The sequence below is a fragment of the Monodon monoceros genome, unplaced genomic scaffold, assembly GCF_005190385.1.
Source record: "Monodon monoceros isolate NGI ecotype Baffin Bay Population unplaced genomic scaffold, NGI_Narwhal_1 Super_Scaffold_7, whole genome shotgun sequence".
In the NCBI taxonomy this organism is placed as follows: Eukaryota; Metazoa; Chordata; class Mammalia; order Artiodactyla; family Monodontidae; genus Monodon; species Monodon monoceros.
This window is the reverse complement of record NW_021703784.1, coordinates 17,396,647-17,415,246: the sequence shown is the minus strand read 5'-3', so window position 1 is coordinate 17,415,246 and position 18,600 is coordinate 17,396,647. Positions and strand designations below refer to the sequence as shown.

Below are 18,600 nucleotides of genomic sequence, written 5' to 3'. Positions count from 1 at the left end.
GAAAAACCTACAACCAAAATTACTCTACCCAGCAAGGATCTCATTCAGATTTGATGGAGAGAAATTTAAACCTTTACAGAGAGCAAAAGCTAAGAGAATTCAGCACCACCAAACCAGCTTTACAACAAATGTTAAAGGGACTTCTCTAGGCAGGAAACACAAGAGAAGGAAAAGACCTACAATAACAAACCGAAAACAATCAAGAAAATGTTAATAGGAACATACATATCGATAATTACCTTAAATGTAAATGGATTAAGTGCTCCAAACAAAAGACACAGGCTAGATGAATGGATACAAAAACAAGACCCATATATATGAAGTCTATAAGAGACCCACTTCAGACCTAGGGACACATACAGACTGAAAGTGAGGGGATGGAAAAAGATATTCCATGCAAATGGAAATCAAAAGAAAGCTGGAGGGCTTCCCTGGTGGCGCAGTGGTTGAGAGTCCACCTGCCGATGCAGGGGACATGGGATCGTGCCCCAGTCCAGGAGGATCCCTCATGCTGCAGAGCGGCTAGGCCCGTGAGCCATGGCCGCTGAGCCTGCACGTCTGGAGCCTGTGCTCCGCAGCAGGAGGGACCACAACAGTGAGAGGCCCGTGTACCGCAAAAAAAAAAAAAAAAAAAAGAAAGCTGGAGTAGCAATACTCATATCAGATAAAATAGACTTTAAAATAAAGAATGTACAAAAGACAAGGAAGGACACTACCTAATGATCAAGGAATCAATCCAAGAAGAAGATATAACAATTATAAATATATATCCACTCAACATAGTAGTACCTTAATACATAAAGCGAATGCTAACAGCCATAAAAGAGGAAATTGAGTGTAACACAATATTAGTAGGGGACTTTAACACCTCACTTACAACAATGGACAGATCATTCAGACAGAAAATTAATGAGGAAACACAAGCTTTAGATGACAAAATAGACCAGATAGATTTAATTGATATTTATAGGACATTCCATCCAAAAACAGCAGATTACACTTTCTTCTCAAGTGCACATGGAACATTCTCCAGGATAGATCACATCTTGGGTCAAAAATCAAGCCTCAGAAAATGTAAGAAAATTGAAATCGTATCAAGCATCTTTTCTGACCACAACACTATGAGACTGGAAATCAATTACAGGAAAAAAACTGTATAAAACACAAATACAAGGAGACTAAACAGTGTGCTACTAAATAACCTAGAGATCACTGGAGAAATCAAAGAAGAAATAAAAAAATACATAGAAACAAATGAAAATGAAAACACAATGACCCCAAACCTATGCGATTCAACAAAAGCAGTGCTAAGAGGGAATTTTACAGCAATTCAGTCTCACCTCAAGACACAAGAAAAATCTCAAATAAACAATCTAACCGTACACCTAAAACAACTAGAGAAAGAAGAACAAAGAAAAGCCAAAGTGAGTAGAAGGAAAGAAATCATAAAGATCAGAGTAGAAATAAATGAAATAGAAAAAAGAAAACAATAGCAAAGATCAATAAAACAAAAAGTTGGTTCTTTGAGAAGATAAACAAAATTGATAAACCTTTAGCCAGGCTAATCAAGAAAAAAAGGGAGAGGATGCAAATCAATAAAATTAGAAATGAAAAAGGAGAAATCACAGCTCACACTGCAGAAATACAAAGGATTATGAGACTACTACAAAAAACTATATGCCAATAAAATGGACAACCATGAAGAAATGGACAAATTCTTGGAAAGGTACAATTTTCCAAGACTGAACCAGGAAGAATTAGAAAATATAAACAGACCTATCACAAGTAATGAATTTGAAACAGTAATTAAAAATCTTCCAACAAACAAAAGTCCAGGACCAGATAGCTTCACAGGTGAATTCTATCAAACATTTAGAGAAGAGCTAATACCCATCCTTCTCAAACTCTTCCAAAAAACTGCAGAGGGAGGAACACTCCCAAATTTGTTCTATGAAGCCACCATCACCCTGACACCAAAACCAGACAAAGATATCCCACAAAAAAGAAAATTACAGACCAATATCACTGATGAACATAGATGAAAAAATCCTGAATACAAAACTAGCAAACAGAATCCAACAACACATTAAAAGGATCATATACCATGATCAAGTGGGATTTAACCCAGGAATGCAAGGATTCTTCAATGTGCGCAGTTCAATCAATGTAATACACCATGTTAACAAATTAAGGAGTAAAAACCATATGATCACTTAATAGATGGAGAAAAAGATTCTGACAAAATTCAGCACCCATTTATGATGAAAACTTTCCAGAATATGGGCATAGAGGGAATCTACCTCAACATAATAAAGGCTATATATGACAAACCCACAGCAAGCATCATACTCAATGGGGAAAAACTGAAAGCATTTCCTCTAAGATCAGGAACAAGACAAGGATGTGCATGCTCACCACTATTATTCAACATAGTTTTGGAAGTCCTAGCCACTGTAATCAGAGAAGAAAAAGAAATAAAACAAATTGGAAAAGAAGAAGTAAAACTGTCACTGTTTGCAGATGACATAATACTATACATAGAAAATCCTAAAGGTGCCAATAAACAACTACTAGAACTAAGCAGTGAATTTGGTAAAGTTGCAGAATATAAAAGTAATGCACAGAAATCTCTGGCATTCCTATACACTAACAATGAAAAATCAGAAAGAGAAATTAAGGAAATAATCTCATTTAGCATTACAACAAAAGGGGTAAAATACCTAAGAATAAACCTACCTAAGGAGGCAAAAGACTTGTACTCAGAAGACTATAAAACACTGATGAAAGAAATAAAAAATGACACAAACAGATGGAGAGATATACCATGTTCTTGGATTGGAAGACTCAAAGTGGATTAAATACCTAACTGTAAGGCCAGAAACTATAAAACTCTTAGAGGAAAACATAGGCAGAACACTCTATGACGTAAATCACAGCAAGATACTTTTTGACCCACCTCCTAGAGAAATGGAAATAAAAACAAAAATAAACAAATGGGACCTAATGAAACTTCAAAGCTTTTGCACAGCAAAGGAAACCATAAACAAGACCAAAAGACAACCCTCAGAATGGGAGAAAATATTTGCAAATGAAACAACTGACAAAGGATTAATCTCCAAAATTTACAAGCCGCTCATGCAGCTCAATATCAAAAAAAATAAACAACCCAATCCAAAAATGGGCAGAAGACCTAAATGGACATTTCTCCAAAGAAGATATACAGATTGCCAACAAACACATGAAAGAATGCTCAAAATCATTAATCATTAGAGAAATGCAAATCAAAACTACAATGAGATATCATCTCACACCAGTCAGAATGGCCATCATCAAAAAATCTAGAAACAATAAATGCTGGAGAGGGTGTGGAGAAAAGGGAACCCTCTTGCACTGTTGGTGGGAATGTAAATTGATACAGCCACTATGGAGAATAGTATGGAGGTTCCTTAAAAAACTACAAATAGAACTACCATACGACCCAGCAATCCCACTACTGGGCATATACCCTGAGAAAACCATAATTCAAAAAGAGTCATGTACCAAAATGTTCATTGCAGCTCTATTTACAATAGCCAGGACATGGAAACAATCTAAGTGTCCATCAACAGATGAATGGATAAAGAAGATGTGGCACATATATACAATGGAATATTACTGAGCCATAAAAAGAAACGAAATTAAGTTATTTGTAGTGAGGTGGATGGACCTAGAGTCTGTCATACAGAGTGAAGTATGTCAGAAAGAGAAAAAAAATTCCATATGCTAACACATATATATGGAATCTAAGAAAAAAAGAAAAAGATCATGAAGAACCTAAGGGTAAGACAGGAATAAAGACACAGACCTACTAGAGCATGGACTTGAGGATATGGGGAGGGGGAAGGGTAAGCTGTGACAAAGCGAGAGAGTGGCATGGACATATATACACTACCAAACATAAAGTAGATAGCTAGTGGGAAGCAGCCGCATAGCACAGGGAGATCAGCTAGGTGGTTTGTGACCACCTAGAGGGGTGGGGTAGGGAGGGTGGGAGGGAGGCGCAAGAGGGAAGAGATATGGGAACATATGTATACGTATAACTGATTCACTTTGTTATAAAGCAGAAACTAGCACAACATTGTAAAGCAATTATACTCCAATAAAGATGTTAAAAAAAAACTTTCTTGTTTTATTAAATGTATCCTAAGTAAATTTCCTCCTCAGTTCTGTTTAGATGTATGTTACAAATTTGGACATGTAGAAAGTTTGTTGTCATCTATACTAAGCAATATTAACATCATACTTAATGGAGCAAGACAGAATGCATTCTCTCTAAGGTCAGGAGCAAGGCAAGGATATCTGCTCTTACCACACTTACTTACATTACACTTGAGGTTTGAGAGCAAAGCTAAGAGAATCCTCTTGAAACAAGCAGTTCTTTCACAAGTGAAAGGCAGTGGCCTGCTGATGCTGGGGACAGGGTAGGAGAGCTGTCCCATGACTCTGAAGCAATCCAAGCTTTCACCAAGCTTATTGCAGTGGCCTGCTAAAGGCGAGAAAACAGGGGAGAACTAAGAGAAATCTCTCCAAAGCACTTTGGGCTGCATTCAGCTAATGTACTGCAGCATTCTCCAAAGGTTAGAGACAAGGAAGCTGGACGTAAAGGAATCTACTGAGGTGCAATAATTTAGAAGTGAGACTGGAGAACAAATAAGAATCCCCAGAGACCCAAAGAAGCTACCATTATGAATTGGAAAGCTGATGGTTAGCCTCTTAAGCCTAAAAGGATCTGTGGAGTCTTGTGTATGATCAGACTCAAGCTGTACTCTGATTCTGCCTTCAAAATATTTTTTAAGTTTTTATTTTATATTGGAGCATAGTTGATTAACAATGTTGTGTTGTTTCAGGTGTAAGCAAAGTGATTCAGTTATACATATATTGATACATGTATCTATTCTTTTTCAAATTCTTTTCCCATTTAGGTTATTACAGAATATCAGTAGCGTTCCCTGTGCTATACAGTAGGTCCTTGTTGGTTATCTATTTTAAATATAGCTGTGTGTACATGTCAATCCCAAACTCCCAATCTATCCCTTCCCCCTACCCTTCCTCCCGGTAACCATAAGTTCGTTCTCTAAATCTGTGAGTCTGTTTCTGTTTTGTAAATAAGTTCATTTGTTTTTTTTTTTTTAGAGTCCACATATAAGCGATATCATATGATATTTGTCTTTCTCTGTCTGACTTACTTCACTCAGTATGATAATCTCCAGGTCTATCCATGTTGCTGCAAATCTGCCTTCAAAACTTTTAAAGCCAGTGATGAACTGAATCAAGCTAAAACTGTAACAAAGCCCAGACACAGCTCAATGAGAGATTAAATTGACTCAATCCTGCATTCCAGTACCTTGAAAGAAGTAGCACGCCCTTTGGTGGGGGGGTATTATTTCCTTCAATATCTACTATTTGTTTATACAGAATGTCTTGACACAGAGTCAAAAAATTACAAGTCACATATGGAAGACTCAAAGATAGTCCTGTTGTTGGAATTATTAGACAGAGACTTTAATATAACTGTGGCACACATATTAAAGGCTCTAGTAGAAACATTGGTCAATGTAAATAGATGGGGGAATTTCAGCAGAGAGGTCAAAATTATAAAAAAGACCCGAACAGTTACTTTGATGGAACTTATAGATGAAAATGTTAAAAATGAAAAAAAAATAATGCAGAACTGAAAAATTCATTCGAATTATGACATGCTGGACTCAGAAGAAGAAAGCAACAATAAACTTGGAGACAGGCCAATAGCAATTATACAAAATGAAGAACCAAAAGAAAAAAGGCAAAAACCCAGTAACAGAATATCTACGATATGTGGGGCAATATCATCTGGCCCAATATATAAGTAATTAGAGACCTAAAAGGAGAAGGGAGAGATAATGGAGCAGTAGATATATCTGAAGAGATAATGGCTTAGCATTTTCCCAAGCTGAGGAAAGATATCAGATATAAAAAGCTCAATGGACCCCTAGAGCAACAGACTTCCTCAACTACGCATATCTTAGTCAAACTGTTGAGAATCAAAGATGAGAAATCTTATAAGGAGCCCAAGAAAAAAGACACATGACATACAAGATGTATTAGTCAGGATTCTCCAGAGAAACATAACCTATAGGATGTATATCTATTATACACTGCTGAGTTTGTAGCAGAAATAGAAATAAAACTGTATGATAACAAGAGTACAAAGGGTAGCAGGAAGTAAGTAGAATTATACTGTTGTATGGTTGCTACATTAATTGCAGAATAGTATATTATTTTAAAATAGACTATCATAAGTTAAAGATGCACATTATAAACTCTAGAGCAGGGGGAGTGATTTTTTTCTACAGAGGACCAGGTGGTAAATATTTAAGGCTTCGTAGGCCAGAGTGTCTCTGTCACAAGTACTCAACTCTGCTGTTGTAGTGCAATGTGAAAACGACCACAGACCACATGTAAGCCTATGAAGGGCTGTGCTCCAATAAAATTTTATTTAGGAAAACAAGCTGTGGACCATTTTGGGACTGTAGACCATAGCTTGCTAGAGTTGAGCACCACTAATGATAAAACAGAGGTATAGCTAAAAATTCAATGAACTACACAGAGATTTGCACATAAATATTCATAGCAGCATTATTCATAATGGCTTCCAAATTGGAGACAGCCTACATGTCTTTTAACTGGTGAATATGGTACAGACAAAATTAGGTATAAGTATACACTGAAATAGAATTCAGCAATAAAAAGGAATGAACTGCTAATACATGCCAGGATTTGGATGAACCTCAAAACTATTATGCTCAATGAAAGACTCGGATACAAGAGACCACATATTTCATGATTCCATTTGCAATACGAAATTTGAAATGTCCAGAAAAGAGAAGGTTGTAGAGACAGAAACTAGATCCGTGGTTGCTTGGGGTTGTGATGAAGATGAGACAAGAATTGGGATTAAGAGTAAATCGGCATGAAGTATCATCTTGGGGTGATGAACATGTTCCAAAACTGATTTATGGTGATGGTTGCACACAGTCATGAAACACAAAATAGGATGAAATGGAGGAGGTCTGGAGGCAAGGAAGCAGCTAGGAGGAAACAATTATAGGATCCCAAGGGAGGGACAAATCCAGGTGCACAAAACACCTGGAATGTTCTTTTGCCTCTGGGTTAATGTTTACCAACCACTGTCCCTGTTCTAACACACTCCTGAGGGTTACGACACTCCTCTCAGTTACAGCAGTTGAGGCGTGGTGGTGGGTGTGTGTGTGCATTTGGAAAGAAGGTTCAACTGTACACTTGAAATGAGTGAATTATATGGTATGTAATATTTTTACGCCTCAATAAAGTAATATTTATGAAAGTCAACTAAGACTTCTGTGACTACAGAAAATGTAATAAGCTGCAAAAAATACACTCTTACCCTCACAATGGGAAAAAGCCAGATACTCTACAAAAGTGTAACTTTCTTGAGTACCTCAGAGAACTCAAGTAGCAAGAAACCACATGACCCAAATTCCAAGGAGGGACAATCTCCTTCAAGACGAGATGAGATACACAATCCCTTTCATCTTTGGCAGAGCATGGGAAAAAGAGAGCAACAGAAAAAGAAAAGAAGAAACCAGCAAAAATGTAAATGAATTGTTAAAGGCCAAGTGTGGGTTTATGTGCTGGTGGGGCATTCCAGAAAAGAGTAGGAAGAGTCACCCATCAGCTCTTCTGCATGGCTCTTCACTGGTGCTCAGGAGGAAGACTGGGGGCAGGGCAGGAGTTTGAGAGAGTACCCCTACTTGGTGCAGGCATGAAGGAAGGGATTGGCAGCTGCTAAGGGATAAGCATAAAGCCCTGCAGACTTTCCAAGGCTCTTCAGCAAAAGCCTTCAATCACTTGAGGAGAAGCTGCAAACTGGTCTCAGGGCCCAGGCAAAACTCCGTTGCTAAGGAAGGAAGATTAGAAATTCAACATGTCCTGCCTTGAGAGTAGGACAGGTAACTTTCTCATTCCCAGGACACAAGCAAAGATCCAATCCTGCAAAGACAGGAGGTAGGAGAATAAGACCCCTACTTCTAGGAAAGGGACAGGAAGCCATCATGGACCCAGGATTTATACTGACAGTAGGTAGAGGTCTGCTACCACCATGAATAGGGCAGGAAACTCCCACCAAGACCAACTTTGGATACAAGGCAGACTGTGGTTGCTATGGGAAGGAGGAGCGGGAACTCTGAAAAAAGCTTTCTCAAAGATCCAGGCACAGAGGACCTGCCTAAGACAGGCTGGACCGGGAAAACACTCTCTCCTGCCCCCACCCCAGGCTTAGTACCCAGGAACAATGGCACAGCAGCAGTCTGCAATCTGTGGAGGGAAAGCACCGTGACATTGGCCTCAGAGCTGGCTGAGAGTGGAGGGGGAAGCAGAAACACTGAGGAAAGACCCTCCTGCTTCTCAACCCCCAGTGGAGGCACAGGGCAACCAACAATTTGAAGCCTGTGGTGCACTGAAGGTTAATTACAACAACAATAAGGAAAAGTTATTAGGGTGTTGTTAGGACAGCAACAACCTCCATCTTTCTGTAGGTTGGAATGGAACTGGAACTGGGCTGGACCTCAGAAGGTTTGTTATCCATTTGTATTCTGACCACTGCCAATACTGACGGACTCTGGAGCCAGGAACTTTCACTCCTTCCCATGGCAATTTGATACACCAGAAATACATCTACATGTAGAACAACTCCTACGCAAGACCTACTGAACGCTGGCAGAAGACCTCAGACCTCCCAAAAGGCAAGAAACCCACCACGTAGCTGGGTAGGGCAAAAGAAAAAAGAAAAAAACAGAGACAAAAGAATAGGGACAGGACCTGCACCAGTGGGAGGGAGCTGTGAAGGAGGAAAGGTTTCCACACACTAGGAAGCCCCTTCGCGGGCAGAGACTGCGGGTGGTGGAGGGGGAAAGCTTCGGGGGTGGCGGAGGAGAGCACAGCAACAGGGGTGTGGAGGGCAAAGAGGAGAGATTCCCACACAGAGGATCAGGGCCGACGGGCACTCACCAGACCGATAGGCTTGTCTGCTCACCCGCTGGGGCTGGCAGGGCTGGGAGCTGAGGCTCGGGCTTCCATTGGAGCGCAGGGAGAGGACTGGGGATGGGGGCGTGAACACAGCCTGCGGGGTTAATGCACCACTGCTGGCCGGGAGTCCAGGGAAAAGTCTGCACCTGCCGAAGAGGCAAGAGACTTTTTCTTCCCTCTTTGTTTCCTGGTGCGCGAGGAGAGGGGATTAAGAGCGCTGCTTAAAGGAGCTCCAGAGACGGGCGTGAGCCGTGGCTAAAAGTGCGGACCCCAGAGACAGGCATGAGACGCTAAGGCTGCTGCCGCCACCACCAAGAAGCCTGTGCGCGACCACAGGTTACTATCCACACCCCACTTCCGGGGAGCCTGTCCAGCCCACCACTGCCAGGGTCCCAGGATCCAGGGACAACTTCCCCGGGAGAATGCACGGCGCGCCTCAGGCTGGTGCAATGTAATGCCAGCCTCTGCCGCCGCAGGCTCGCCCCGCACTCCGTGCCCCTCCCTCCCGCCGGCCTGAGTGAGCCGGAGCCCCCGAATCAGCGGCTCCTTTAACCCCATCCTGTCTGAGCCAAGAACAGACGCCCTCCGGCGACCTACACACAGAGGCGGGGCCAAATCCAAAGCTGAGCCCCTGGGAGCTGTGAGAACAAAGTAGAGAGAGGGAAATCTCTCCCAGCAGCCTCAGAAGCAGCAGATTAAATCTCCACAATCAACTTGATGTACCCTGCATCTGTGGAATACATGAATAGACAATGAATCATCCCAAATTGAGAAGGTGGACTTTGAGAGCAAGATTTATGATTTTTTCCACTTTTCCTCTTTTTGTGAGTGTGTATGTGTATGCTTCTGTGTGAGATGTTGTCTGTATAGCTTTGCTTCCACCATTTGTCCTAGGGTTCTATCCTTCCTTTTTTTGTTGTTGTTTTAATTTTTTTTCTTAATAATTATTTTTTAATTTAATAACTTTATTTTATTTTATTTTATCGTCTTTCTTTCTTTCCTTCCTTCCCTCCTTTAGACTATGAATCATCCCAAATTGAGGAGGTGGACTTTGAGAGCAAGATTTATGATTTTTTCCACATTTCCTCTTTTTGTGAGTGTATGCTTCTGTGTGAGATGTTGTCTGTATAGCTTTGCTTCAACCATTTGTCCTAGGGTTCTATCCGTCTGTTGTTTTTTTTAAAAATTTTTTTCTTAATAATAATTTTTTATTTTAATAACTTTACTATATTTTCTTACTTCATTTTATTTTACTTTATCTTCTTTCTTTCCTTCTTTCTTTTTTTCCTTCTTTCCCTCCTTCCTTCCTTCCTTAGGCTCTCCCTCCCTCCCTCACTTCTTTCTTTCCTTCTTTCTTTCTTTCTACTTCTACTAATTCTTTCTTTCTACTTTTTCTCCCTTTTATTCTGAGCTGTGTGGATGAAAGGCTCTCGGTGCTGCAGCCAGGAGTCAGTGCTGTGCCTCTGAGGTAGGAGAGCCAACTTCAGGACACTGGTCCACAAGAGACCTCCCAGCTCCTCATAATACTAAATGGCGAAAATCTCCCAGAGATCTCCACCTCAACACCAGCACCCACCTTCACTCAACGACCAGCAAGCTACAGTGCTGGACATCCTATGCCAAACAACTAGCAAGACAGGAACACAAATGCACCCATTATTAGAAAGGCTGCCTAAAATCATAGTAAGTCCACAGACAACCCCAAACATACCACCAGACGTGGACCTGCCCACCAGAAAGACAAGATCCAGCCTCATCCACCAGAACACAGGCACTAGTACCCTCCACCAGGAAGCCTACACAACCTACTGAACCAACCTTAGCCACTGGGGACAGACATCAAAAACAACGGGAATTATGAACCTGCAGCCTGCAAAAAGGAGACCCCAAACACAGTAAGATAAGCAAAATGAGAAGACAGAAAAACACACAGCAGATGAAGGAGCAAGATAAAAACCCACCAGACCTAACAAATGAAGAGGAAATAGGCAGTCTACCTGAAAAAGAATTCAGAATAATGATAGTAAAGATGATCCAAAATCTTGGAAATAGAATGGACAAAATGCAAGAAACATTTAACAAGGACCTAGAAGAACTAAAGATGAAACAAACAATGATGAACAACACAATAAATGAAATAAAAAATACTCTATATGGGATCAATAGCAGAATAACTGAGGCAGAAGAATGGATAAGTGACCTGGAAGATAAAATAGTGGAAATAACTACTGCAGAGCAGAATAAAGAAAAAAGAATGAAAAGAACTGAGGACAGTCTCAGAGACCTCTGGGACAACATTAAATGCACCAACATTTGAATTATAGGGGTTCCAGAAGAAGAAGAGAAAAAGAAAGGGACTGAGAAAATATTTGAAGAGATTATATTTGAAAACTTCCCTAATATGGGAAAGGAAATAGTTAATCGAGTCCAGGAAGCACAGAGAGTCCCATACAGGATAAATCCAAGGAGAAACATGCCAAGACACATATTAATCAAACTGTCAAAAATTAAATACAAAGAAAGCATATTAAAAGCAGCCAGGGAAAAACAACAGATAACACACAAGGGAATCCCCATAAGGTTAACAGCTGATCTTTCAGCAGAAACTCTGCAAGCCAGAAGGAACTGGCAGGACGTATTTAAAGTGATGAAGGAGAAAAACCTGCAACCAAGATTACTCTACCCAGCAAGGATCTCATTCAGATTTGATGGAGAAATTAAAACCTTTACAGACAAGCAAAAGCTGAGAGAGTTCAGCACCACCAAACCAGCTCTACAACAACTGCTAAAGGAACTTCTCTAGGCAAGAAACACAAGAGAAGGAAAAGACCTCCAAGAATGAACCCAAAACAATTAAGAAAATGGGAATAGGAACATACATATCGATAATTACCTTAAATGTAAATGGACTAAATGCTCCCACCAAAAGACACAGATTGGCTGAATGGATACAAAAACAAGACCCATATATTTGCTGCCTACAAGAGACCCACTTCAGACCTAGAGACACATACAGACTGAAAGTAAGGGGATAGAAAAAGATATTTCATGCAAATGGAAACCAAAAGAAAGCTGGAGTAGCAATTCTCATATGAGACAAAATAGACTTTAAAATAAAGACTATTAGAAGAGACAAAGAATGACACTACATAATGATCAAGGGATCGATCCAAGAAGAAGATATAACAATTGTAAATATTTATGCACCCAACATAGGAGCACCTCAATACATACAGCAAATACTAACAGCCATAAAAGGGGAAATTGACAGTAACACATTCATAGTAGGGGACTTTAACACCCCATTTTCACCAATGGACAGATTATCCAAAATGAAAATAAATAAGGAAACACAAGCTTTAAATGATACATTAAACAAGATGGACTTAATTGATATTTATAGGACATTCCATCCAAAAACAACAGAATACACATTTTTCTCAAGTGCTTATGGAACATTCTCCAGGATAGATCATATCTTGGGTCACAAGTCAAACCTTGGTAAATTTAAGAAAATTGAAATTGTTTCAAGTATCTTTTCCAATCATAACGCTGTGAGACTAGATATCAATTACAGGAAAAGATCTGTAAAAAATACAAACACATGGAGGCTAAACAATACACTACTTAATAACGAAGTGATCACTGAAGAAATCAAAGAGGAAATCAAAAAATACCTAGAAACAAATGACAATGGAGACATGACAACCCAAAATCTATGGGATGCAGCAAAAGTAGTTCTAAGAGGGACGATTATAGCAATACAATCCTACCTTTAGAAACAGGAAATATCTTGAATAAACAACCTAACCTTGCACCTAAAGCAATTAGAGAAAGAAGAACAAAAAAACCCCAAAGTTAGCAGAAGGAAAGAAATCATAAAAATCAGATCAGAAATAAATGAAAAAGAAATGAAGGAAACGATAGTAAAGATCAATAAAACTAAAAGCTGGTTCTTTGAGAAGATAAACAAAATTGATAAACCATTAGCCAGACTCATCAAGAAAAAAAGGGAGAAGACTCAAATCAATAGAATTAGAAATGAAAAAGGAGAAGTAACAACTGACACTGCAGAAATAAAAAGATCATGAAAGATTACTACAATCAACTCTATGCCAATAAAATGGACAACCTGGAAGAAATGGACAAATTCTTAGAAATGCACAACCTGCCAAGACTGAATCAGGAAGAAATAAAAAATATGAACACAACAATCACAAGCACTGAAATTGAAACTGTGATTAAAAGTCTTCCAGCAAACAAAAGCCCAGGACCAGATGGCTTTACAGGTGAATTCTATCAAATATTTAGAGAAGAGCTAACACCTATCCTTCTCAAACTCTTCCAAAATATAGCAGAGGGAGGAACACTCGCAAACTCATTCTACGAGGCCACCATCACCTTGATACCAAAACCAGACAAGGGTGTCACAAAGAAAGAAAACTACAGGCCAATATCACTGATGAACATAGATGCAAAAAAATCCTCAACAAAATACTAGCAAATAGAATCCAACAGCACATTAAACGGATCATACACCATGATCAAGTGGCGTTTATTCCAGGAATGCAAGGATTCCTCAATATATGCAAAACAATCAATGTGATACACCATATTAACAAATTGAAGGAGAAAAACCATATGATCATCTCAATAGTTGCAGAGAAAGCTTTTGGCAAAATTCAACACCCATTTATGATAAAAATCTTGCAGAAAGTAGGCATAGAGGGAAGCTTCCTCAACATAATAAAGGCCATATATGACAAACCCACAGCCAACATCGTCCTCAATGGTGAAAAACTGAAAACATTTCCACTAAGGTCAGGAACATGACGAAGTTGCCCACTCTCACCACTCTTATTCAACATAGTTTTGGAAGGAATCCAAATCAGAAAAGAAGAAGTAAAGCTGTCACTGTTTGCAGATGACATGATACTATACATAGAGAATCCTAAAGATGCTACCAGAAATCTACTAGAGCTAATCAATGAATTTGGTAAAGGAGCAGGATACAAAATTAATGCACAGAAATCTCTGGCATTCCTATACACTAATGATGAAAAATCTGAAAGTGAAATCAAGAAAACACTCCCATTTACCACTGCAACAAAAAGAATAAAATATCTAGGAATACACCTACCTAAGGAGACAAAAGACCTGTATGCAGAAAATTATAAGACACTGATGAAAGAAATTAAAGATGATACAAATAGATGGAGAGATATACCATGTTCTTGGATTGGAAGAATCAACATTGTGAAAATGACTATACTACCCAAAGCAATCTACAGATTCAATGCAATCCCTATCAAACTACCACTGGCATTTTTCACAGAAGTAGAACAAAAAATTTCACAATTTGTATGGAAACACAAAAGACCCCGAATAGCCAAAGCAATCTTGAGAAAGAAAAATGGAGCTGGAGGAATCAGGCTCCCTGACTCCAGACTATACTACAAAGCTACAGTAATCAAGACAGTATGGTACTGGCACAAAAACAGAAATATAGATCAATGGAACAGGATAGAAAGCCCAGAGATAAACCCATGCACATATGGTCACCTTATCGTTGATAAAGGAGGCACGAATGTACAGTGGAGAAAGGACAGCCTCTTCAATAAGTGGTGCTGGGAAAACTGGACAAGTACATGTAAAAGTATGAGACTAGATAGCTCCCTAACACCATACACAAAAATAAGCTCAAAATGGATTAAAGACCTAAATATAAGGCCAGAAACTATCAAACTCTTAGAGGAAAACATAGGCAGAACACTCTATGACATAAATCACAGCAAGATCCTTTTTGACCCACCTCCTAGAGAAATGGAAATAAAAACAGAAATAAACAAATGGGACCTAATGAAACTTCAAAGCTTTTGCACAGCAAAGGAAACCATAAACAAGACCAAAAGACAACCCTCAGAATGGGAGAAAATATTTGCAAATGAAACAACTGACAAAGGATTAATCTCCAAAATTTATAAGCAGCTCATGCAGCTCAATAACAAAAAAACAAACAACCCAATCCAAAAATGGGCAGAAGACCTAAATAGACATTTCTCCAAAGAAGATATGCAGACTGCCAACAAACACATGAAAGAATGCTCAACATAAAAAAAAAATAAAAATAAAAAATAAAAAAAAAGAATGCTCAACATCACTAATCATTAGAGAAATGTAAATCAGAACTACAATGAGATATCATCTCACACCAGTCAGAATGGCCATCATCAAAAAATCTAGAAACAATAAATACTGGAGAGGGTGTGGAGAAAAGGGAGTCCTCTTGCTCTGTTGGTGGGAATGTAAATTGATACAGCCACTGTTGAGAACAGTATGGAGGTTCCTTGAAAAACTACAAATAGAACTACCATATGACCCAGCAATCCCACTACTGGGCATATACCCTGAGAAAACTATAATTCAAAAAATGTCATGTACCAAAATATTCATTTCAGCTCTACTTAACAATAGCCCGGAGATGGTAACAACCTAAGTGTCCGTCATCGGATGAATGGATAAAGAAGATGTGGCACATATATACAATGGAATATTACTCAGCCATAAAAAGAAACGAAATTGAGCTATTTGTAATGAGGTGGATAGACCTAGAGTCTGTCATACAGAGTGAAGTAAGTCAGAAACAAAGAGACAAATACTGTATGCTAACACATATATATTGAATTTAAGAAAAAAAAAACTGTCATGAAGAACCTAGGGGTAAGACAGAAAAAAAGACACAGACCTACTAGAGAATGGACTTGAGGATATGGGGAGGGGGAAGGGTAAGCTGTGACAAAGCGAGAGAGAGGCATGGACATATATACACTACTAAATGTAAGGTAGATAGTGGGAAGCAGCTGCATAGCACAGGGAGATCAGCTCGGTGCTTTGTGATCACCTGGAGGGGTGGGATAGGGAGGGTGGGAGGGAAGGAGACACAAGAGGGAAGAGGTATGGGAACATATGTATATGTATAACTGATTCACTTTTTTATAAAGTAGAAACCAACACACCATTGTAAAGCAATTATACTCCAATAAAGATGTTAAAAAGAAAAAGATTTAACAGTTGGAGATTAGAGATGCAAAAGTAATCTTAAGCAAACAATATAAACTTACTATGTAGGGCTGACTCCAGGGTTGTTCAAGGAAAGGGTAGCCTTTTCGGTCAGCATATGTTACTTTTATTTTCTCTGTAAACTCAGCAATCTTATTATGCAGACAATAAACCATCTAATTTTCCTCTTGATTCCTCTTTTGCTGTCACATTTTTTTCCTCACCAAGAAAGTAGCTTTAAACATATTTTACCCTTTGCTGCTCTTATTCCATATTGCATTCTCTTTTCCTGCTTAGAATGGCCCCTATCCTGGTTTCTTTTTCACCTGCCTCTAGAAAGCTTAGGATTCTGCTTTCCTAAACAAGGATGGTATCTACATTTGTGAACTAGAGTGGGACTCCCCATGAAGTCTTGAAAGGTGAGTCCTAGTTAGCCAGGAGACAAAGGCATACCTGGAAGGAGGGCATTCCAGGCAGAGGGGAAATCATGGGCAAAGCATAAAATGGGAAAATCAAGTTATGTTTGGGAATGGTGGTGGTACAAGGTGGCTGAGGTGTATGTGAAGAGGCAGGAGATGAAGCTGGAAAGAAGGGACCACACCCCACTGGCTTTCAGGGTACAATCACTCTCCTTAGTATGGCATTCAAGACTCTTCATGCCTGAGAATTTCCAGACTGAAATGCTTCCCTCCTACACAGATGAAGACACACCCAAAGCCCCTCATGCGCTTTGAATGAAATAGATCTAGGTTTGTATACATGCTTTGCAATATACAAGCTGCTTGATCTTAGGAAAGTTTTTTAAAATCTCTGGATCCCAATTTCCTCATCTCTAAAAGGGGAATTAAATATGTTTACCCCAAAGAGATATTGTGAGGACTTAATTACATGAAAAGAATTTATAACATACTTCATACAGCACTTGGCGTCTAAAAAGTCCTCAGTAAATGGTAACTAGTAGTAGTGATGGGGTTGTGTCCTAAAATGCTGGATTACTTTCAGCTCTCTGAATGTACTGCATTCATCCTCATGTGCATATTTTTGCAGACGCTGTGATCTCCACCTGGAGTTTTCCTAAAGCCTTCTCTGACTTTCCTCTCTCTACCTCTGATTGCTTTTGAGAGCTGTTTCTAGCACAGAGGTTTCTTAATCCAATGGTCCCCTTGGGAGATCCGTAGATGGAAATCAGAGGAGTCTGTGAATTTAGATGGGAAAAAGGTTGCATCTTTATTTACACTAACATCTCACTGAGAGTCCGCATTTTAAAACTTTTGTATGTAGATAATAAAGTTCAATAGTATTAGTAATATCTAATATTTAAGCCATTAAAAATCACAGATATTTCATATCATGTCACAGTTGTTGCAGATTTCGCAAAATAGCATTTACTCTCACCACTACTTTGAAATTGTTGTAAACCGTTGTTATTTAATGTGGTAAATTGGAAGGGCATATATTTCTATATCATATTTTAAAATACTTTGAAAACTATAATTCAGTATAATTAATTTCCTTTTAAATCCTACATATTTTAATTCATGCACTTAATATTATTTTGAGAAAAGTTTCATAGATTGTGAAAGGGTTCTATGCCCCCCCCAAAAAAATTAAGAACCCCTGTCCTTATACTTACTCTAGTGTATTTTCCACTAATTTAGATAAATATGATATTTTCAGTTAAAAATTAGCCTACAGTTGCAAATTTGCATTCTGAGCAAAACTTCTTCATCTCATTTAATGCCATAATCTTCCTCAATCAAAAGGGAATATAACAGACAATTACTTACTTTTAGTTGTAGACAATGTCCAATCAGCTCATTGAACATGTGCTTTCTTTAAATGAAGGTTTTTCTCTTCAGGACTTCCCTGGTGGTGCAGTGGTTAAGAATCCGCCTGCCAATGCAGGAGACATGGGCTTGAGCCCTTGTCCGGCAAGATACCACATGCTGCGGAGCAACTAAGCTTGTGCGCCACAACTACTGAAGCCCGTGTGCCCTAGAGCCCGTGCTCCACAACAAGAGAAGCCACTACAATGAGAAGCCCTCACACCGCAACGAAGAGTAGCCCCCACTCGGTGCAACTAGAAAAAGCCCGAGCGCAGCAACGAAGACCCAACGCAGCCAGAAATAAATAAAAATTAAAAAAAAAAAAGTTTTCTTCTTTTGTCCGAGGATCTTTGTCTCCCTAAACTGTTTTTTTTTATCCCTTTGAAATAAATGCTGGAGGACTTCCAACTTCAGCCTAGGATGGAGTTGGCCATCAGGAATATCATCACTCCCACAGTCACAGGAAAAATCCAGATAATCTACAAAAAGATAGCTTTTGTTTAACTACCAGAAACTGGGGTCACAGGCCAACCATCTAACTTAAAAATCTGACAAAAGCAAAGTACTTCCAAGAAGAGAAGGGACACAAATACTGACTCACTTTTGCGGGGGAAGATGGGTAAGAAGAACTTAG

At 39.1% G+C, this 18,600-nt stretch overlaps 1 protein-coding gene across 3 annotated transcripts in view; it reads right to left on the bottom strand.

Moving 5' to 3' along the window:
* Positions 1-17,998, bottom strand: part of LOC114886417 (NXPE family member 4-like) — a 41,876-nt gene extending 23,878 nt beyond the window's left edge. The window contains exons 1-2 of one of the 3 annotated variants that reach the window (XM_029206879.1): positions 17,928-17,949; positions 9,064-9,227 (exon numbers count right to left, since the gene is read on the bottom strand). Coding sequence is in view for 2 of the 3 variants with exons in the window: in XM_029206876.1 (XP_029062709.1) it covers positions 16,203-16,316 (114 nt within the window). In the remaining variant the exon portion in view is untranslated. Of the gene's footprint in view, positions 1-9,063; positions 9,228-16,202; positions 16,327-17,927 lie in introns of those variants that run through there. The other 2 variants (XM_029206878.1, XM_029206876.1) reach the window with 2 other exon arrangements.
* Positions 17,999-18,600: the final 602 nt, after the last annotated feature.